Below are 23908 nucleotides of genomic sequence, written 5' to 3' on the forward strand. Positions count from 1 at the left end.
CAATTATCTGTGTTGGAACCTTGGGCGTTTAGTCGAAAACCCCCCGTCTGCTCATTCACAGCATAAGCATCCTCTTCAAAATAATACTCATTTGCCGGTGGTGGAGTTCTAGTCAAATAGTTCACAACATTTACCTTCTCCGCTCCTCCAGTCACATGCTTTAACACCAACCCTAGTTCAGTTCTTATTTGTGCCATCTCCTCGCAAATCTCATCTGCGGGCTGGTTGTTTGTAGCTTCAAGGGCAAATGTGCTCCTCCCAGTATCTGACTTTCTAGTGCTCCAAGCTTTATTATTTCGAGATAACTTCTCCATTTTCTTTGTAATTTATGCAAAAATGCATTCACCGTACGAACCTCCCGCAATAGTATCGAGCACTACCTTACCATTATCATCATGTCCTCGATAGAAGTACTCCTTTAGTGACTCATCATCAATACAGTGATTCGGGACACCCCTCATGAAGGCAGTGAACCTATCCCAAGAACTACTCACAGACTCTCCAAGTAATGCTACAAAGTTGTTGAGTTTAAGAATCTTGCTAAAAATGCCTCTGTCAACTGCTCTTATGTATAGATGAGTTGTAAGGGAGTTTATTGAACCACACAAAAGCATCTCCGATCAATGATAAGGGGAACACACGCAACCCAATGACGTTCATATCCCAATCCGGTCAACCTATACAACTTGCGCAAACATGATTAAGTTTGGCTATGTGAGCATATGGATCATCCGTTGGCAACCCCGCAAACAAGCCCCATGTTATAAGCATCTACATCAAGCTATTGGTCACCACAAATGTATGCCCTTGAGGTAGAGGCGGTAAGACAAGAGGTCCATCAGAATCGACAATATTAAGGTTGACCCTGAAATTTTCATGCAGACGTGGTCCTTGTGGTTCATGTGCCCTTAGTGCATCTCCCAATCTATTCTCAACTGGAGGCTGATCATTTGCATGAATTACCCTCAGAGGTTGCAATCCAACACCTTCACCTAACTCTCCCCTAATAGGGTTAACCGAAACTCCTTGATTATTCATTCTCCGTAAAGTTCTATTCAGTTCGGGATCGTAGGGAGTAAGTGGTTAGTCTTGGCTCCGTGTACTTGGCGTACACTAGAGTAAGACCCTGAGATAGACAAAAAACAAAAGAAAAAGTAAAATTAGGAAATATTTGACTAAAGTGCAATAATGCAATTAAACTTAATTTAAAAGCCTTATTCCCTGACAGCAGCGCCAAAATTTGAAACGCTCAAATTACACCTCTTTTCAGAAGCATAAGCGATCGTTATCACGTAAAGAACCCAACTTGTAGGTTAGGGTCGATCCTATGAGGAATATGGTTTAGACTTAAGTTCAATAACGATTATATTCGTTTAGCCAATGTATTTTCGAGACAAATAAGTAAAACGGGGGGTGGGGGGAATTTGTGTAACAGATTTTGGAAATTGTGAAAGTAATTAGTAAGCAAGATTCAAACTTTTGTTGTTATCAAATTAAGAAGGAAACTAGGGCGTACGTGTTCCCCATAAGCTCATAACTCCATAATCCTAGTAATAGCAATCCCTTCTTAGTGTATTACATGAAAAACGATAAGTTATGTATCTCTAAATTCTTGCTCCGACATCTAAAGAATTTCACCTCACACCTTTGTCCAGCTATGTGTGTATAATTTACTAACCCTTACCATTACCTCATATTAGACGTCACATCGATGTATGGCTTAGTTTTCACCCTCGCACCAATCAACATGAATTTCTATTAGATAGTATCACACTAAATCTATGTTGATAATTGTTTTCTTATTAACTACCTCCTTGGTCCGGCAAGTAGCAACAAGGCGAGTTCTAACGTTGCGCACAGTTAAAAAGACTTCTAGACGAAAAAATTATCAATGCATGCAAAACACTATTCGGAAATTACTTAGTTACTATTCATACTTCGTTAATCACTCATTGTTCCCACAACCTTAGTTGTGGATTTAGTTACCCATAATAGTAAGAACACAATTCATATTTTTAGAAGAAGAAATCATGAACTTACGTAATGAGAATGATAAACCCAGAATTTCAACTTGAATTTCCAAACCAAAATCTTCAAAACAAGCTTAGGAAATTAAGAATTGCTAAAATTGCAAGTTAATCTCCAAAGCCAAAAAACTAGGACAAAAGTAATAAAGTCTAACCTCCAAAAATGAGGTTTACGTGCCATATATATAGAAAAATAAGTCCTAACTAAAAAGAAAATGAAATAAGGAAAAAATGTTTCAGGACGCGGTTTCGATCAACGATACTGACCTACAGACCGTGGATTGATCTACGGTCCATAGGTCCCTTTCGTGACTCAGGACTTGGGGCAAATTTCTAACTTCAAAATCTTCAAATCTTTGAACCAAACGACGAGCACCAGTACGGACCATGGATTGATCTATGGTCCATGGATCCTCCTCCGTAGCTCTATACTTAGAATCTTAAAAATCAAGTACTGGAACCCCTCTCTGAATCATTTGACGAATCAGCAGTATGGTCCGTAGATCAATCTACGGTTTGTCGATTGCAACCGTGGTTCCACACTTGGTTAAGAATTCCCTAATTTTCCTTCAAGCCTTGCCTGCCCATCTACGACACCCATCTATGGAGTGTGAATGGACTTACGGTCTGTAGATCACCTCCGTAGATGCCCTTTTCTGCACATCCTTCAGCTGTGTCTCTCAGTTTCCACGTCTGAACATATTTCCTACAAATATGAGAAAAATACATAAAAACCAATACAAAATGGCCCTAGACACACACAACTCTTAAGTGAAATGTATTAAAAATATTGTAAACTCACAGTATATCAACCTCTATTTCAAAATTTAATTAATTAAGATTCATATATAGAAATTTCATTTTTAAAAAGTAAGAAAATTTCAATAAAAAGCCCTTTGAAGACGGATATAGGAATACTTATCCTCCATGTCCTTTGGAATATTTATTATCTGTAACTTACTTGTATGATTTGCAAATTCCAAATGTCCAAAATTTGCAAATTCGATTTCATTTTAAATTTGTCAATTGATTGGGTCCAAGAACCTAGAGCTCAACCATAAATAAGTCGCCATTACAACAATGGAAATCCAATTGATTATTAGAATAATTAAAAAGACTACAACAATAATTACACCTTAATCTCAAATAAATTAATCGATTATATTAAAATTAGGAAGACCTTACTTAAAAAAAGGCAAGTTGACAGGTTGTGTGAAGGTAGGAGTAGTTATGAGACAAATCAAAATTAAATTTGATTTGAATATAATGAGCTAGTGTTTATCTATAGTTTTTCTAAATATCTTTGACAAGTCATTTTTGGATGAAGATGGAACACTGCCACCTGTTTTTCAAATGAACGAGACAAAACATATGAGTACTTATCAATTCCAAATAACCCAGGATAGAGTATATATATCATTAAGTATGATTAATTTATCACTTAATCATAATATTAAATGAATATTACTCTCGTAGGTAAATATTAGGTGTAAATAATACTTTTTCAACAAAATTACTAGTAAGGTATCAATTAAATTAAGTTCGGAATTAAAATGATCACTTTCAAAATAAAAATATTAAAAAGAACAATATATTTTGAGATAGACCAAAAGGACAATGCGCTTGAAATCACCTTTTGACCATTTATTTTATAAAGGGAAAAAGGACAAATATATCTATCACAACCCAGATCGTCGTGATTGGCACCCACACAACCCTCCGATGGGAGAACCATTACTACAACTCAAACAAATAAATTTTATGAAAACTAAGGCATTTAAAGTTACGGAAACAGGTTTAAATGACTATAAAAATGGAGTCCCCATAAACTCCAAGGTTTTAACAAACAACTAACCAAACTAATGCGAAAGAACAACCCCTGGAACCTGAAAGTCAATATACCAAAACTCTATTAACGACAAGTCTAAGAACAAGGGTTAAACCTCGAAACTAAACAAACACCTTAAACAAATAGTTTGAGTCCGAAAAGAGTGGACTTAAACAAGAAAGATCCATGGTAGCCTGAAAGAACTGACTCACCCTTGAATCCGGTCACACTCATTAGTCACATAGCTGAAGTTTATCAACGGCCACCTGAAGATGCCATGTACTCAACAAAGAACAAGCAAGTGCAGTATCAGTACACAACCACAATGTACTGGTAGGATCACACGACTATCCTAATAAGTGAAACACATGCAAGTAACCACAACATTGTAAAATATGCATATATCGAACATATAGAATATTAGTCAACTATTACGAACAACGAACAGTTTCACGATTCTCACATATCACAGTTATATCAATTTAGAGCAACGTATCATCTTCCAATATCAATCATCATTAGATATGAATGAAATCATCACAAGTAGATACACAACACAATTCAATGGTCCTTTCACGTAACCCAATTCAATGGTCCTCTCATGGAATCCACACCCAAACTGTTAGCATACCAGAATGTGGTACCCGATCCAATGTGTATGCTGGAACGTGGCAACCGATCCTATGTTTATGCTGGAACGTGGAAACCGATCCCATGTTTATGCCAGAACGTGGCAACTGATCCCATGTTTATGCCGGAAGGTGGCAACCGATCCAAGTTAGTGTGTCGAAATGCAACACCCGATCCATTCAACAAACCACAATCCCAATCACAATATATATTATCACAATCATACAACAAGAGGTGATTCATGTCATACAATTATTCAATTATCCTCATTTACGATTATGGTGATCAATAATGCAACATTCACATACATACATGCATTATAATGAGCAATTACAAACATATATCACACCAACGTGAAATCACAACTATCACCTACCTCGAAACAAGCTTGAAACCCTAAGAAACTTGATCCTTCCCTTTCCGGATTTGTTCCGTTTGTTCTTGGTCTACAAACAATCATAATAACACGGGAATCAATAAACAATTACTAATTACCCAAATTTCTAACAATTCTATGAATCCTAAATCATACCATGATCCCAAGTATCCAAAATATGGTTGTTTCCACCATAGATTCTAGATCAAAACTCTCCCCCATCGATAATTACCCATTAGATTACGTTCTACGAATCGAAAAATGGTTTCAGGGAGTAAAAAGCTTACCTTTAGCCTCAAGAATGGTGGAAAACTGTCAAGAGTCGCCTGGGGTTCGTTCCTTAGCTCTAAAAATTGAAAAGTGCAGAATGAGGTCGTTTAGGAGTTTATTTACGACCTTAAGTCGCGTCGGACCCGCCACAATAGTCCTCACCCCGCTACAACTGCCCCTCCCTAGCGGCAGAAATCTCGCCCCAGCGGCTTGCACGGAACCACTAAGAAAAATTAAGAATTCCAAACCACCATTTCATAACACGCCATCATCCCATGACACTCAGAAAATATTGTTCACGCTACGATCGATTTCGGGAGTTCTTCTCACCCTGATTTCAATTTTGTAAAGTCGTACATATTTCTTAACGTCTTAGCTATCTACTAATGTAATCAAATTCATAATTAGATCTCTCATTTGCTACCAAATTTCCCTAGATCTCACTGACTCCGATTTTTTTCAAATCTGGACTAGGCTAGAAAATCCAAAGTTACTACTCAAAAGTTTTCTGGCCCCAATTATTTTCCCATTGAGTTTTCTATAATGACAGGAACATGTCGTTACAGTAGATACCAATTTACCCATCACTCTTCCCCGAGTGACAAATTAGGAGAAGAGGGCTAAAGCAAGAATATAGTAGTATCTGAATCATCGAATAATTGGGGATACTTGTCCCACATACTTTTTCTGTCGCCTCTGGGATGCTAGAAGCTTAGATTGGATACTTCTCACCTTACCCTGAACATCTTTCACCAAATCAACTCTCAAAGGTTTCACATCTTCAACCTCAAACCAACCAATTGAACACATACACATACTCCCATACAATGCCTCAATGAAGTCATATCAATACTCGAGTGATAAATATTGTTGTATGTAAACTTAACTACAACAAAAGCGATTCTCAACAGCCACCAAAGTTGATCGTACACACGTCTACAATCTGTTATCAAGGACCTTGACACAATAATCCGAATGAATCCTTAGCACTTAAGCATGACAAAATTCCAAGTCAATACTCGTTACAAATAGAAGTGAACCTGAATCAACCAACACACTCATAATACCCAAACAATCATAGTTCTTATCAATATCTCCATCCCGCAACATAAATTCCCATGAGCTTAAGTTATAACAAATTTAATCTTTAGAAATCAGATACTCCTCGAGGGATATGTCCAAGCATATAACCCCTCCAACAATACTATCGAAATGCTAGATTTAGTAATTGTAGATTAGCTCTTAAGAACAGTAAAATTGGACCCAAAGATCTCCACATTCAACCACACATAAACAATACATGACCTTGACGACTAGAGGAATATTAAGATTGCCGGACAACCACAAATACGCATGGTAGCTGATGAGTCCACGATTTGGACTCATTTATGGCTTTATTTTAATAGATTTAGTGTCCTCAAATGCATATTTTATGCCAATAATAGATGTAAATCCTTGATTTTTAGGTATTTGGATTGAGGAACAAAGCATGGATACTAACGAGAAAAAAGGAACAAGAAAGTTGAAAGAACAAAGAAAAGAAAGCATGAGGATCGCCTAATCCATTGGGCGAGTCGTTGAATGGCCATTGTCTCGCCTAATGTTCCAGTGTGCCGAGCCCTGAAGGAGAAAATCAAGTCGGTGATAGAAAGGAGTAGTCGGCGAGTCGTCGAATGGTTCCGCGATGCATTTCCATATCGCCCAAAGTACAAAACCTGAAGATGCTAAAGGCCAAAGCAAAAAGGCGATGGAATTGACCAAAAGGCGGATCGCCCAGTGGATCGACGATCCCGACTTATTGCGTCGAATGGTCCTTCGCAACACATTTTTGGCGACTATAAATACATTTTTAAAAATTCTTAGTTGAGTATCTAGCATTCAATAGTTTTCATTATTATTCAGTTTTCAAGTTTGAGAGCTTAGAACTGAGTTTAAAGACAATATTTCCTTAGTTTTAAAGATTTGAAGATTTCCATTTCTGAGAAATTAGAAGTGGGTGTTGAAGATTCTTTATCTTAGACCTTTGTAAAGACAATATCAATCTTACCCAGTTGATGGAAACACAATTTGGTAATGATTTTTACCTTTTTATGATGTCTAGCTAAAACCCCAATTTTTTGGGTGTGATTATATGATTATGGGTTGATTTAGCTGATGGGTATTGTTAATTGATAGTGTAAATGTTGTTTAAAAGTGATTTCATTCAGTAATTGTGGCTTAATCTAAAGGGTTGTATTTGCAAATGCAACTCTACCTTCGTGTTTTTGGCTTGCTCGAGAGAGTGGTTTTGAAACCAAAATTACTAATTTGATGGTTTGTGGGTATTGGGTTGTCATGGGTTCAACTCGAGAGAGTGAACCCTAAACCCTTTTCCACACATTCAACATGAGAGAGTGAATGGACTAAAACGTAGGCTGTTCTTAATTACTGCTTATTGGTGTTTGAGAGAAACCAATTTGATTCTGGATAAATTGTTCGAGAGAAAATTTATCCCCACTAAAGTCTAGCTTATTCACTAATTTACAGCTATTCACTATTAATTACAATCACCCAATTGTCTACCTTACCCCATAATCCAATCACATCCCAAGAACCCGTCTCTATACTTGCTATTTTCGTGTTATTTGATGTTGTAGCTGATAGTTGAAACCAAATCCCCCTGATATTTGACACTTGTGTCACCCCTAACTTGAACAATGCTTTTACTCGTAAATGATTTTAGCTATAATTAACTTGAGCATATTCATACTTTCCTATTGATTCTCAAATACGTACCATGACCTTTGGACTCGACCCCAACTCACTTAGTTGGGTTATATTACTACTTAACGATCGTTGACGTTTAGTATTGGATGAAGTGTCCTGATACGTTAATCAAAATGGCGCCGCTGCCGGGGAGTGGTATTACTTGAGAATTCTTAGTTAAGTTGAATTTTGTTCTTGTTAGTTATAGTGATACTTAATTTTAGTTTTGTTTTACTTGTTTGTGTGTTGAAACATGAAGTATGTGAACGGCAACAATGGCAACCAAATAGGCCATTAAGATGACATCGAAAATCTCAATGATGTCAACGAGCCTAATGCTAATGACCCCATCTTATAGGTGGTATTGGTGCCATTTGCTTTCCTCCGACTGAAGGGAATGCAGTGTTCCACATCACGAATGCTATGTTGCAACTCTTGCAATTGAAGGGGCTTTTCAATGGTTTGTCTCATGAGGATCCCCATGAGCATATTAGAAACTTCGTGGATGTATGTAGACTGCTCTCCTTCAAGAACATATCTCAAGAGTCGGTCTGGTTGAGGTTATTCCCGTTCTCTTTGATGGGGGAGGTATGTAAGTGGCTGGTTGAATTGCCATGTGAATAAATCACTTCTTGGGAGGAGTTAGTCACCGTATTTCAACTGCGATTTTCCCTCCCTCGAAGATGATGACTCTTTGGGACAACATTCAGAGCTTCAAGCATCTAGAAGGCGAGCCAATTCATGAAACTTGGTTGCGATTCAAGAAATTGGTGCTTCAATGCCCAACCCATGGCTTGCCTGATAACGTGTTGCTGTAGTATTTTTACCAGAGTCTTGACTTGGTAAATAAGGGTGTTGCTGACCAACTTTCTCCGGGAGGTTTGATGCAGCAATCTTATGTGATAGCGGCTCAACTCTTGGATGGCATGACTACCATAAACAGGGCGTGGTATACCCATGAAGACCAACTCTCCCCTCTCACGTTTAAACTAACCAAAAAACAGATGGAGAAAGACCAAGAGAGGGACCAGAACATGGTCAAGATCATGACACAACTTGACATTTTGTCTAAAAATGTCATGGGAGCTGGTGCTCGAAGTGTCAATGTCGTGGGTGTCGGGTGTGCTAATCCGGATGAGTTTATGTTTGAGGCCTTGTATAATGCATAGGTGAATTTCCTAGCCAACCAAGGTGGTGGTTATCATTCAAACTACCCGAGGCAGGGTGGTAACCAAGGTTAGAATATGGATGAAGGTTGGAAGGATCGTGATCGAGAATGGAGGGACCGAAATCCCAATTGAAAGGATGGGGAGAAGGATAGGTATGTGCCTCCCCATGAAAGCCAAAAGCCAAAGGATTCGGAAGGTGGTCGGTCTCAGGATATGCTTTCTCGTATCCTCAAAAAAGTTGAGGGGTCAGACAAGATTCTAAAGGGAATGAAAGAAGATGTGTCAACCCTTAGCAAGTCGATACCTCTCATTCAGTATCGATCAAGCAGTTGGAGACCCAAATGGGTTATATCTCGTCTCATTTGAACCTGAGACATCAATGGGGTTTACCTAGTGATACTATGGTCAACCCCAAGAATGAGGTTTAAGTGTGGACTTGTGTCGTGCCGTGACGTTAACTAAGGTGATGCTTGGGAGACAACCTAAGTTTTATTTTCTTTCCTTTTAAGTTTGAAATAATGGTATGTTGATTGTGCAGGTCAAAATGTGGAAAATGTTTGAAAAGTGCAGTTTGGCAAGCTAAAGGTCCAGTCAGCAAATCACCGAAGAGGTCAGGGTCAGTCGTTGGACTCAAGACAACTTTAAATTGGAGTCTGTAAAAAACTTAGCGACCCCAGGAAATTATTGGCGAGTCGGCGATCTCGATCTAATCCACTGTTTGGACCCCACATCAACTGAAGGTCCTGTAAAACTCGGTGAGGTAAGTGACCACTCAGCGTGTCGCCGAGTGGGTCGGCGAACACGACTAATGTGGCCGAATGGGCGAGAAATAGACGGTTCTGAAAAGGCCAAAGGTTTAAACTTTCAACTCTTTCACTTTTTCTCACTTTCAAACTTCACAAACTCACACCCGCACTTTAGTTTCTATATTTTTGCATTCCTACCGTGTTTTAGTCGTTGGAATTGTGTTCGGAGTGGATTACTTTACCGCCTAGCATTTCAGTCTTGATTATTCGGCATTTAAGGTTGGTTTTCCGAACCCCAAATCTTTGTTTAGTGATTTTGTAATCTTATGCAAATGATCTTATCTTAGTGTTGTGTGCTGGGAGTCTCTGATCTTAATTGTTTGAATGCATGTTTTTAATTCAATATCCTTGCTCGTATTGTTTATATTGTTGAAATCCCATAATTTTATGCCTTAAAATTGGTTAAATCTTGTGGGGTTGTGCTTGCATGTTGTTGGGTCTAGTCGGGTGAAGTCTAAGTAACCCGTAGTTGTGCCAAATGACGTAATTTTCCCAATAATAGAGCGGGTGACGTCATTCTTGAGGGCAAAAGTCGTCAAATGGCCAAATTTGGCAAAATTGGGAGAAGTCTGAGTATCCCAGGGTAATGGGTGTTATGGGTCTTGCCTTAATTTGATTAGTGCATGCTTTGATTTTATTTTCTGGGGTTGCGGTGTTGAATTCGAGAACTTGGGTTGAAAGTAGGCACGTTGGGTCATTTGGCGAGCTGGGTCGAGCTCGCCGAATCACTCGGCGGTTCATCGAAGTTCCCCATCTCGCCTTTAATTTCATGCTATACTTGTTGTTTGACTCTGTAACTTTTGGCGAGAAGCTTGAGATCACCGAAGGCACTCGATGACTCGCCGAAAGTCTTCTTGATCGTCATTTATCTGCACCCCTAAGCCTTAAATTGCACTGTAACTTTCGGAGGGCTAATCCTTGCTAGCCGAATGTTGTCGGCAATTTTCCGAAAGGCCTTCCCAATGCCGGCATGCCAAATCTTTCTGAGAATTTTGAGTTAATCCTTTCGGCGAGCCCGATCTAGCTCGCCAAAGTGATTCGGCGACTCGTCGATCAGTTCGGCGAGTCTGTCTGTATTTATTTTTCTGTGTTTTTGATTGAAATATTTCTAACTTCTTCCTGATGTTTTGCAGACATGGCTAGACCAAAGTTTGCAGGTAAGAACATGTCACCCCGAAAAAAAGCTAAGGGGATTGCACTCAATGAGGATACAACTGCATCCAGGGGCAAGGCTACCAAACTTCCCACAACTGGTGGGAAAGGCAAAGGCAAAGGCAAGGCACCTGCTTCACCGGAGGCCAACTCCGACATTGACGGTATCTATGCCACTCACCTCACCACTTCTGAGAGTGAGGGTGAGCACCAGGAGCCTCAGACTATAGCTTCTGATGATGATGAGCTAGTAGCAACACAGAGGGCAGAGCTGCGGTCAAAAAGGATGAATGATCTATTTAGGATCAGAACACCTCATCCCACCACTTCTTCTCCTCCAGTTCCAGCACAGGCGGTGGTGGTTGCACCACCAGTTCAGGGTCCTCCCCCAAGTTTATGAACAAATTAAAGACTGAGGGGCTGAGGACAATCATTGAGGAGAAATGTCTGTCCACGGATGGGGTGTTTGATAGGTACCCCGATATTATGAGTTGTCTGAAGTCTCATAAGTTCCAGTTCTTCACAAAGCCCCGTGGCCCGTATATTCCAAGTTGGGTTAGGGATTTCTACAGTGCGTACAATGCCTTGATACCACAAAGGAAGAAGCAAGCAGTAACATTTAAACTGGTTGACTATGTAGTTGTCCGAAGGAAGAGGGTGCAGTGCGATTTTTCTGCCATTAATGTTGTCCTAGAGTGCACTACGAGACATGAAGATGACTGCTTGTATATGATCAGGACAAAGATGCTGGACAATATGAAAAAGTGGTTAGCTCCGTTGATATCTGATGGCACACCGAGTTGGTTGGAGGCTGATCTTAGGCATATAAATTTGTCAATATTTGCCTATGAATTGATTGAAGTAATGAATGATCTTGAGTCTATTAGCTTGATTTTGTTATACTTGCTATGATTATGCACTAATACATGTGATTAGAGATTTCAGGAACTCTCAAAGAAATTGGAGGCAAATTGAAGAAAGGAGATGCAAGAGAGCATAAAAATCAACTAAGGATAAAGGCCCCAGGGCCAGGCGCACTCCTAGGCGCGAGGCACCAGGGGCCAACATTCAGTGGCCTTTCTCAGGCTCTCTGAGAGGCGCGACGTGCCAAGGCCAAACATTCTAGGGACTTTTTCAGGCTTGAGAGGCGCGGCGCGCCAACACTGATACAACTGGAGCATGTTCGTGGGGCGATAGGAGGCGCGACACACCAAGGAAATCCCCATTTTATAAGCTTAAGTCTTGTTAAAAAGGATTCCTAGTTGAAGTAGATTTTGTCTCCAATTTTCCTAAACTTATAAATAGACCCATTGAGCTACATTGTGGGCGGTCGACATTATTTTGGTGTGCAAGAGCAAGATTCATCTTTTGTAATAGGTTTAATCTTCTAAACTCTTCTATTTTCCAGAAATCGCATGAACAATTGTATTTTGTGGTTTCTAATAGCATGAGTGGCTAAACGCCCTAGTTTTGGGGCTGTAGCTACGAATGGATTGTTGATTATTAAAGGCTTTATGAATTAATTATTGGTTGTCATTATAAGTTACTTCTATATTCTTATTTTAGTATTTTATGCTTGATCACCATAAGATAAATACATTGTCTAATCTTAAAATCGAGAGAAGAGGGATTAGATAGACCAAAGAATATAGAGAGCTCGATCGACCCATTTGATTGAGGTGATTTGTGTTTAAGAGCGACACCCGAACGAACAACTTGCTTGGTTACGAAATAGGATAAAATATAAATGTTCGCCATTTAGTCTATTTATCCCCGCTCAACGATGTAGTTTGATAGCTAACTGGAGTAGGCGACTAGAGGTGTGTATCCCGACTCATACAATTAACCCTATAAACGAGTAACTTGACAACTGAAATTCGTTCTAAGCCAATAATATGATACATGAGATCCATTGCATGTTGCAACCCTGGAATTGTCCTTTACTTGCTTGAAACATCATCTTAAAGTCGGTCACATTTAGTTCCGTTTATTTAGTTCATAATTAGTAGTAGTTAACAATCAATCATCAACTCTCGAAAAGGTTACTTTTACTTTTATTTGTAGAATTAAGTGTTAAATATAAATTGATCATAAGTCCCTTGGGAACGATAACTCGTTTCTTAAAGAATCCATATTACTTGTGCGACCACGTACACTTGCGTGTTTACTGGGGAGCAACAAGTTTTTGGCGCCGCTACCGGGGACTTAGAAATTGATTTATATTCGATCTTCTTAAGTCTACAATTACAATATTCAGGTATTAATTACTTGATCTTAGCTTGTTTATTGCAGGCACGTGATTTTTAGGTCTGGCTTGGAAGGGAGAACTTGTTGAACCTTACAATGAACCCGGAAAAGTTTTACTCCAGTGTAGAAAAATGAATCAAGGACGTCCAGGAGAATTGGGGTTAGGTCTTCCGAGAAACATTGATGATGATAATCAAGACAACATGAATAACTCGGAAAACGTGAATAACCAAAGGAACCCGAATAACCAAGAAGTACTCCATGTCGTACCGCAAGACCAATCCGTGATGTGGCAATCCCACTCACAACCAATTTGGCATCTAGTATTAGGAAACCTCCACCGGGGGAGGGGTAGATTTGAACTAAAGCAGAGCATGGTACAAATCCTCCATTCTAATGGGCAATTCACGAGTCTCTCCCACGAGGATCCTCAAATCCACCTTAGGAACTTCATAGATATTACTGATACATACATCCCAATTGGAGTCTCATCAGACTATGTGAGGTTGTCGTTGTTCCCATACTCATTGTTAGGAGCCGCAAGGCGTTGGTTAGATTTTGAGCCACCAAACTCCATCACTACTTGGGATTATCTAGCAAAGAAGTTCTTGAGTCGATTCTTCCCATCCAGGAAAACCGCTAAGTTGAGGAGTGAGATAATAAGCTTTTCTCAAAATCAAGGGGAGGACATGTACCAATCGCGTTACAAACAAATGTTGAATGCTTGCCCACACTACATGCAAACTAATGATGTAGTTTCTCACACTTTCTTTGAGGGTCTAGATTATAATGCTCGTTCACTTCTTAATAGTGCAGCATGTGGACAGGCCCTAGCTAAAACATGTGAAGTATTGTTCGACTTACTCGATAAACTCTCAGAAGGGAACCAAGGGTATGAGGGAGAAATGCCTAGAACCACAACCAAAAGGCTGCGGGGATCTTAGATGTAGATCAAGCTACAGCCATAAATGCCAAATTAGATGTAATGCAGCATAACATGACCTTACATTTTAAACAAATGGCTTTAAACCATGCACCGGTAAACATTGTACAACAGGCAGCCAATTGGTGTGAGGTATGTGGTAGTGGAACTCATGAAACTAATCAATGTGAGGCAAATTCGAATTCCGTAAACTATGTGGGAAATACGCAAAAAGGTGGAGTTCAGCAAAATCATGGTAACTGTTACAACCCTAGTTGGAGGAACCATCCTAACTTCTCATGGGGTGGGAACCAAAATCAAAATCAGGCGCAAAGGGCTAACCAATACCGTTCTCAAGGGGTTGGGCAACAATACCAAAATCCTAACCATCACCAAAAGGGGGGATGACCAATGAAGAGCTACTCCAAAAGCTCATGACTGAAATAGGGACCAAATTAAATGCTAGAATATATAAGCAGGATAAGAACATCAGAAACATTCAAATGTCCCAAATGAGTTTAGAGAAACAAGTTGTGCAAGTAGCTAATTCTCTGAACTTACGTCCCCAAGGTGGGCTGCCCGGTGATACTAAACCCAACCCAAAGCTATTGCATGCAGTAAGTACTAGAAGTGGGTTACAATTAGAGGAACTAGCTCCAAAGAAGAGAAATACTTAGTTAAGTACCAAAGAAAAGAAAATGGAAGAGGCAGTAAAAAGCTCCAATGATAAGGTACCCGTTCCTCAAAAGAAATTACCACCTCTGTTTCCACAAAGGCTCAAAAAGCAGAATGAAGATGAATGTTTCGGTAAGTTTCTCTCTCCTTAAACAAGTTCACATTAATCTGCTTTTGGTTGACATTTTGCAGGGTATCCCGAAGTATACTAAATACGTGAAGGACATTGTGGCTAGCAAGAGGAGACTCACGGAGTATGAAACTGTAGCACTTACTGAGTAGTGCAACTCTAGGATCCAAAATAGACTACCCAAAAAGTTAAAAGATCCGAACAGTTTTACTGTGCAGATTACTATCGGACAAAGTGTTCATGCCCGCGGATTATGTGATTTAGGAGCAAGTATAAATTTGATGCCCTTGTCATTGTATCAAAAGCTTGGGTTGGGTAGTCCAAAACGAACCACTGTTATTCTCCAACTTGCTGATAGATCCATTGCTAGGCCAGAATGGGTGGTAGAAGATGTGTTAGTTCAAGTAGGTTCTTTGATTTTTCTTGTGGTCTTAGATTTTGAACCCAATTCTAAAGTTCCATTCATTTTGGAACGTCCGTTCTTGGCCATGGGTAGGACATTGATTGATGTAGCAGCTGGTCAATTAAGAATTCCAAACGTTCGTTCTTGCACGAAACCAGTGAGCAAAATTAAGAATTCCAAACCCCCATTTCACAACACATCATCATCCCATAACACTCAAAAAATACCATTCACGCTAAGATCGATTCCGAGAGTTCTACTCACTGAATTCAATTCTGTAAAGTCATACAGATTCCTTAACGTCTTAGCTATCTACTCATGTAATCAAGTTAATAATTAGATCTCTTATTTGTTACCAAATTTTCCTAGACCTCACTGACTTCGATCTTGTCCAAATCTGGACTAGGCTAGAAAATCCCTCCAATTCTTTCCTCATTGGCTTTTCTATAACAACGGGAATAGATCGTTACAATATCTCAAACTATCGTAAATGGTATGCAGATACACTCCGTCATACTTTTGGGACATTGGTGCCCCTACCATGCAAAAACTAAGCATATTTTTGTTTGTAAACACACTTGTCCCTCCTTTTGTGCTGTGTAATAAGGAAAATAATTGAACATATAAATGCAGTACTGGACTGCTCCAATATTATGTCTACAGACTACACTATGCTATGAAGGATGATATAATTACAGGCAAAAAAATCAATGGATGTCCAAAATTTCTAAGTTATACAACCTAAACATGCATGCTTCCTGCAACATTTACAGTTCAAGGACACTCAAGTAACCAGCTTCAGGTTTCCCAGAGTATTCTTGTTTCAAGTACACGACAGATGTTTCAACCGGGAGACGAGAAGCCAGATGTATAGCAAAGCACCACCAGCTCCTCAAACTAATTGATTGCACACATGAAATTCTGCATACAAAAGTAGCTATCTAAGAAACATATAGCACTAGTCTAAAGCTTGTAAGAAAGACATGGCGTAAATCTCACCATATGAAATCTAAAGCTTCAGTTTAATCCTTTCAGACCACTTGAAAATACCCGAGTACACTTGATCTCCTCCCAGGTCTTCTCCAGTAGCCCCAGCAGCTACTCTAATGATATCTTCAATAAGTGCAAAATTTCCCATTATATCAACATGAGCACCACTTTGTGTTCCCCTGCCCTCTAAAAGATTAGCTGGAGGAGCGTGATTGTACTCTCTTATAAATGTACGGATGCCTGATGGATTAAATCGGGTCTTTCCTCTCCACCCTTTCACACACATGTAACCTGCACTTAGAATAGGTACAGTCTCATCTCCATCAATATGAAAGACACCACCTTTCAAGCAAGGGCTTTCGCTTCCACCGTCAGCCGAAGTATCTATCTGGAAAGGAATATAGCAATCTCCACCAGGACTTAGTTTGTATACATAGGCTCTTTCAGTTGGAATTCCAACTCCATACATTGAGAAGATCTCCATCCCTGGTGCATTGGGTAATCTGTAAATGGAACATCACAGTGAGAAGTAGCTATAAATATGCCAAATAGATTGCTGCAACACATAATGAACCAAGTCAAGGAGGATCATATTTTGCACTATCTTCTATGAACAATTTCATGCTGAGGAAGAAGTAAACAGTTACTGCCAAACTGGAACTTTGGGATGGAAACTAATAGAGAAAGTTAACAAGATGGACCAATACTCCAAAAAAATGTTTGCATCCCCTAGAACCCTGAAATTTCACCTTTAATTTCCATGTTGTACAACAAAACATTGGTGAATTGAAGAGGTCTGAGTTTCAGTTGTGTCCTTGATACATTTGCATACCATAGAGACTTAGAGAGTCGAAAAGATAAAGAGAAGAGCTGGCCTAAGAGCACGGACACAGATCAAGAATACTTTTATAGAAAAACATAGAAGCTTACTTTGTTTCCAGGGGATTTGACCAATATTTGTAGTGTTCATATTTTTTGTCATCCAGATCATCAGCAATTCCATATGAAAAATGAGCACTACCACGCTTCATCAACTTTGGTGCAACAAAATGAAGAAGATCCAAAACAGATCCAGCTGTGTAAACTTTGTAATCTGCAACAGCTTTGACACCTCCAATACCCATATCATGGTACTCAGTCCACACATCACGGCAAGTGGAATTGGCATGACTTTTACCTTTAAGAGCATCCTGGGGAGGACCGAAAAATAGTTAGAACTATTTTGTTTTTTTGAAGAAAGCTAAAACCATAAAGTAAAAATGCAACATCTGTAATTGTTTTCTGATAACCTGTCCATGTGGAAGTTTAAGCAAACAATAGTATACACAAACAAACTAGTATAAGTCATTAAGCGTATATGGAAACATGAGAAACTGATTTGTGGATAGTAGAGTACCTCAAAACGGGATGGAGTATTGGAATAATGTTTTTTTTTAATGTCAGTATTGGAATAACTGTGAAGTGTTAATTCATGGTAATTTGCAATACAATGTGTAATTCTAGCCTCTTCAGGTTCAGGATGCATTATGTATTAAAACCACTTTAAACTGCAACAGGATTTGCCAAATAATTTCTGCATTTTTCCTTATTTGGACACAGTGACAGTAGAGAGTTTTTCCTTACGAAGGATAGCAGTGCACTTAACATGTAAGTCACTCTAATGACTGATTTAATTCCTTATGTTTTCTGAAAGCTGATCAAATCAACAATTTCACTCTGAAAGACAAATGACTATCGTGATCTCCTGGAGAGCAGCACCAAGCACAAAAATATGTCATCCACCAGTGAGAGACTACCAGGAGATGTCCTACTCACAAAAAGAAAAAATGCACTACCACAAGATGTCTTATCTGACAACTCATAGACTTGAGAAATGAACTCCACTAGTCAATGGATCTCAAATTACAAAAATGTGGCATCAATTTGATAACTAACCACTGGTAGTACTTTAAAATCTGCTTTGAGACATTTTAAAGTGCTATTGACTTCTTTGTCTGATTTTTCCCTTTGGATTGGAAATTGTATGACTACTAATTACTTATCAAAGGAGTGAAAAATGATCCATGCAATCATTTATATGACTGATGCAAGAATACCTGAGGGATTCATTAGCCTATAGTAATAGATGTTCTATTGCTGCTTTGGCTACTTGATCATTAATTAGGGGAGATTTTGAGCTTTAGTGGATATTGGACACGTCAAAGAAGAAAAAGACTGAATAGGCAATAAAAAAAAAAGTTCACGTGCAGATTTCTTAGAAATGTGCAGAGATGCAGACACACCAGTCTGCAAGAGAGAATTCATATAAAACAATGGAACTCAATTCAGAAATTCCACATTAACTTGAAAGAACTCAGAGATACTTAGAGTTTTACTTAGGATTAGAGAAATTCCAACTTCTTCTTTTTTTTTTTTTTTGGGGGGGGGGGGTTAAGGTATCACATCCAACTTAAGACTTATATGAAAGAGAAAATGTTCTCTTCTTATTCCATTTGTGTCTCATGTCACCACTCACCAGGCCTTTTCCATCCTCTATATTAGAAAGTAGAGCAAAGGATGTATATTCACTACATATGGGAAGCTGATACAAAAAAGATTATTTATTTGTATATTTAACACATTTGTGACAACCTGTTGGTACCTTTTTTTTTTTGGTTGGCATGTGAGGATTTAGGTCTAAGCATCTTTCCATACTGGTGTCAATGGGTCATAATGTAATTTAAGAACATGAAGATTCAAGTTTTTACCCTATAGATAGTAGTTAGTTAAAATCCAAAAGTAAAGTAAGAACATTACTCTGAAGTCAATCCTCTCAATCTCTGATGAGTGCAAATCAGCTACATGCTTCCCGAATGATATTAATCTTCCATACTTCACACGAGTAGCATTAGCTGACTTTCTTGTCCTGTCATTCTCTGATGTCTGGGTGCTATTGTTCTTTGGCTTCTTTTCATTACACTCATGGCCTTCTTCAGGGGACCAATCCAGTCCACCCCAGATTGTGTCCCCACCTTTAGGTATCATTGACATTGTTGAATCCCATGTACGAGTCATTCGCATTACATGCTGTAAAGTTTGAAAGTTGAACATTTCATTTTCTAAGAAACTCGGGGCCATAGACCTGCAGAAGAGGCAATTTCTACTTTAGCTCAAGAATGCCTCTCGCTGATAAACGAAAGGCTGGAAACTCCAGGTTATGCAATGGTGGTAACACATCTCTTGCACACAGCAAAAAACATACATGTACACGCAATCACTGTCTTGCATGTGCATTATACATTCCCCTTGAGAAAAAGATGCAAACACACTCACTAGAATTGATAAGATGATCAAAAGAACATAGCTTCAGAATAGTATCATAGATGAAATTAATTAGATTTGTTAAGGGTACAAAAGGATTAACATTTTTTCTTCTTTGTGCTCTTAACACTACGGGCAAGAATGTGGTACATCTTACTCTAGTCGAGCGAAGTCGGGATATACAACCTCACAGGTGATTACCAACAAGGAGGAGCAAGAGGAAAGGGATGCTAAAAACATTATCTAAAACATAGGTTTAGTAGCTCTTGTACTTATTGGAGCACAAATTTTATTTTCCATCTCTTGTCCATTCTATTTCTCTCCCTCTCGCCCTCCATTTATACAGAAGAAAGAAATAGAAAAAGCAAAGAACTTCATTAAAATCTGCATGGCAATAGCACATTGTGAAGGCCACTAACACCCTCTTTTACAACTATGACAAAAGACTACCACAACAGTGATTAATTCAGACGAAGGAAGAATCAAGAAAGAAGCTAGTAAGTAGCATGAGGAAGAACCTAACAAGAGAAACTGAGAAGTTGAAGTGGACTTTTACACAGTATATTCCTTGTTAGACCCTTTATAGAGATCTGAAGTATGGCCATGTGTTACTGTGAAATATAGTTGGGTGGCCTGCACATAAATGCTCCCTTGAATTACATCATGTGAGTTTCATTCATTGGAATAGTTTACCTGATTGCAGGTAGAAAAACATAACTAACAGGTAAAGGTTAGGATCCTTTCTGAACCCCAAAGTAAAACGATAAGCTATTTTTTCTAAAAATGAGAAGGTAGAAGCCAAAACTATTAGGACCTTGGTGTTGGGAGCTTGATCATAGTATAAGAATTGCATGTTATGGATTATTTATCTTTCAGTGAACGTCAAGAACCACTTAGAAAGGTGGAGCCAGGATTACAAATTTATGAATTTTGGATTTTGGTACAATGAAGTGCTAATAACGGGGTTCTAAATTTACTATTTGTACCCATTAAAAGTATTTATTAACACAAAACACTGGTTGAGCAAAAGCTATTGGGTTCGGCCGAACTTGTGTCTGAGTTTTTATCTCAAGAATTAGACATTTCAAAAGAAGAGAGCGCAACATAATTACTGTTATTTTAATAGAAAGCAAACTATTCATTGAAGAGAAAGAAACCTGGCAGCAGCAATATCCTTGGCTTCAGCTGAGAATAAACCTGAGACTGCTTTCGGGACACCCAAAAAGGGTCCTCCAATGTTCATTACTGCTTTTAAATGTTTAGCACACCAATCTGATCCACCTCCTCCACCCATTGGAGCTGGCGCCTCTACCCATTTCATGAAATGCAAGAAGTATAGAACACCCATTGAATGCGGAATTATAACCACCTTTTTCCCACCACTCGAAGCCACCATGAGTTCTATGTTACTTTTAATCCTGCTTAGAGTTTGATCTCGCACCTACAGATTTTGAGAGAAAAAATGATGGGTTATCATTTTGCAATGGTAGTCGCTAGACGTGCAGATACACATATTTTGTAACTCTGGGTCAGATATTGTAAGGAAACATAGACCAGCAAATCATAAAACACCAGAACAACAGCGAAAACTGCACATGTGCTTCTTTCAGAGTTCACAGTACCTCAGTGTTCTGAAATGAGATCCTCCAATCATAAGCAGCCATATACATGTTTTTCTCCTCATATCCAATGCGAGCCAAATTAGCAATTAAAACAGCCCAAACAAAATAACCTGGAGCAAAGTAATCAGCTGCTACAAGCCCAGAGACAGGTCTAATCCTTATACCAGAAGGATCCAATCCAGTTTCATTATCAAGTGACATATGTTCCACCCAGCAAAGAGGTCTGCATTTTATTTCGACAAAGAGTAGGCGCTTCATAAGCAAAAGTGTAGAAGCAGAAGATTACATGAGTCAATTGGTCTTTATCCAATATTTGTTACAACTTTCAAGAAGAAATATATGAAAAAGGAAGCATAACTCACTCCCCTACCACCAACACTTACTTTAGCTGCCACATTAGCCTACTCTACTTAATGGCAATAGTTTGAAAATTTTTCAAAAACAAAGTTAGAAAAAAGTACTTGCCTAACTCAAAATCCAAATTTGCAGAATAAATGCCATAAATCCCACCAGCCCAAGATCCACTATTCTTTTTGTTGCTTTTTAGTGAAAACCAAACAAAAAGAAAGAGAGAAAATTAAGAGCCAACTATAGTCACAAGGAATTGTGGAAAAAAGTTGTAAAGATTGAATCTTTTCAGCATTCGGAACTTTTTCCATTAACAACTAAGAACACCTTACTCACGTATTTACCCTGAACTCAATAAATCCATTGATAAAATCACTGTATAGTGTAGTGTAATCATAAAAGGCTAACATCAGAACATTCTAAAAAAGCACAAATTTGATGGACTAGAAAAGAAAGAAGATAAAGGTACCTTTTGTACAATTCACCAAAAGTACCACCCCATAGTCTCTTCCTAAACAAACCTTCAGCACATTGATGTCCTTCCCACAACTCAAGTCCACCAGTGACAATCCCAGGTACAAATACCACTGGATGCTTAGCTCTTAACCCTTCCTTAGCCAATTTGACTCCTGGTGGATCCGGCAATGGCCCCGTTATCGCCTCCGTCACATACTGTGGAAAAGATGCCGGCATTGCGTTATAAAGAAACAACAATAACCACCATATACAACATATACAACCAACAAACCAACAACAACCATCCACACAACTCCATCTCCCCCTTCTCTTCCTCAAACTTCCGTTACTCTTCTTCTCCTTAAATTCTTCATACTCCGGCTCTGTTTTCTTGTTTTCTGTGCCCTTCCTATGCCTTAGTATTGACATGTATGTATGTATTTACAGCTGAATAATTATTACTCACAAACTTATTGGGTGCTTTTAATGACTGAAAATCAGCTTATTTATTCACTTTTCAGCTAATCAAATCTCAAGAATCAAACCCTAGCTCTGTATATACATATACAAATACACTTGTATCTGTATATTGTCAGAGCAAATACTCTATATTATTAAGAAGAAAAAAACAAAGTTTTCTATAAATAGAACAACAAAAAGATACCAAATTTAAGTTAGTTTAAGTTCAATAAACAACCCATTTTCTTGAAAGTAGTGTTTTGTATGAATATTACAGAGGGATTTGAGTGGGTGGGTGGGTGGGGGAGGGTGATCGGAGCAGGGGAGGAATGGAAGCGAAGAAAACTATAGAAGGTGGAAGGGATGGGTAGTGGGGTCCATAGGTGACACGTGGAGCTTCGTGATGTTCTTTCTGATTAATTCTCAGCCGTTGATTGAATCAGTGAGGTCTATTGACGGTGCGTGATGGGTTTTATTAAAAGGACTGGCAACAGGGGAGCACGTTAAATATACTCTAATTATGCAACATATTAAGGTACTTTCTATTAAAATATATATATATAAAATAGTTAAAACTTCAATAAATGAAAGGTAAGTATAAAAAAAATCTTAATAATTTTTTTGAATAAATTCCTTTAATAAATTATTAAAAAAGGGGGATTTTCGCAAATAACCGTCCACTATAATAAATTTAATTATGCTTCATAGCTATAGTTTGCATATTTACGGGTTGTAGATACAGTTTAAGTTGTTTCAATTATATAATTCGTGGGTGAATTTATATATTTTGCAGGTATATTTGTATAATTGAGCTATTTTTGTATAAACTCAAAATAACAAATTTATACAAACACAAACATCTGAACTCTAAACAGTTATACAAAATTACATTATACAAAAGTTATACAAATTCTGAATTATACAAACGTGCGAATTATACAAAATGAAAACTCCAACCCACGTAATTATCACTGAATATTGATCGCGAGTGGTAATTAATTAATTAAAACTATAATTATAATGACTAATTAACTAGTATATATTTATTTAACCATAGATTTTTCCTAAAATCTCAATAATTTATTTAATATAGATTGGAGAAAATATTGCTGCCAGTAACCTTTTTATATATATTTTCTCTTTATTATTTTTAAAATATTGGTTGAGGAAGATACGGAGCGCAATCTTTATGACTATTCAAAATATTGGAACTCTCTACTACAATAGTTTAGGATAAAGTTGTAATCATTTGACTAAACGTTGAATTTCTTAAATTAATTTATTCTGTTTTGTTTAATATATTTGATGCAACCCAAGTTATGTTAGTTATTAATTTGATTTATAATACTAACA

General features: G+C 38.2%; 2 protein-coding genes across 2 annotated transcripts in view; both read right to left on the minus strand.

Annotated features, from left to right (window-relative positions):
- The window catches only part of LOC125811266 (PHD finger protein ALFIN-LIKE 4-like), a 141897-nt gene that overhangs the window by 46536 nt on the left and 71453 nt on the right, over window positions 1-23908 (minus strand). The gene's annotated exons all lie outside the window — the stretch shown is intronic.
- Window positions 16283-22558, minus strand: LOC125811264 (phospholipid:diacylglycerol acyltransferase 1-like). The gene is made up of 7 exons (XM_049490765.1): window positions 22110-22558; window positions 21293-21515; window positions 20828-21111; window positions 19167-19491; window positions 17301-17560; window positions 16380-16873; window positions 16283-16301 (listed from the first exon to the last, which is right to left on the minus strand). The coding sequence occupies exons 1-6, from the start codon at window positions 22523-22525 to the stop codon at window positions 16390-16392; spliced, it is 1992 nt and encodes a 663-aa protein (XP_049346722.1). The 5' UTR covers window positions 22526-22558; the 3' UTR covers window positions 16283-16301; window positions 16380-16389.

Source organism: Solanum verrucosum, unplaced genomic scaffold, assembly GCF_900185275.1.
Source record: "Solanum verrucosum unplaced genomic scaffold, falcon-dt-bn FXZP01000524.1, whole genome shotgun sequence".
NCBI lineage: Eukaryota > Viridiplantae > Streptophyta > Magnoliopsida > Solanales > Solanaceae > Solanum > Solanum verrucosum.

Excerpts from the sequence above, each read along its gene's own strand:
- LOC125811264 (XM_049490765.1), bottom strand. The coding sequence starts at position 22,525 with ATGTCAATACTAAGGCATAGGAAGGGCACAGAAAACAAGAAAACAGAG. Across the intron at positions 21,112-21,292 it reads TCTCATTTCAGAACACTGAG|GTGCGAGATCAAACTCTAAG; the intron begins GTACTGTGAACT and ends CAAAATCTGTAG. Across the intron at positions 19,492-20,827 it reads AAGGATATTGCTGCTGCCAG|GTCTATGGCCCCGAGTTTCT; the intron begins GTTTCTTTCTCT and ends CCTCTTCTGCAG.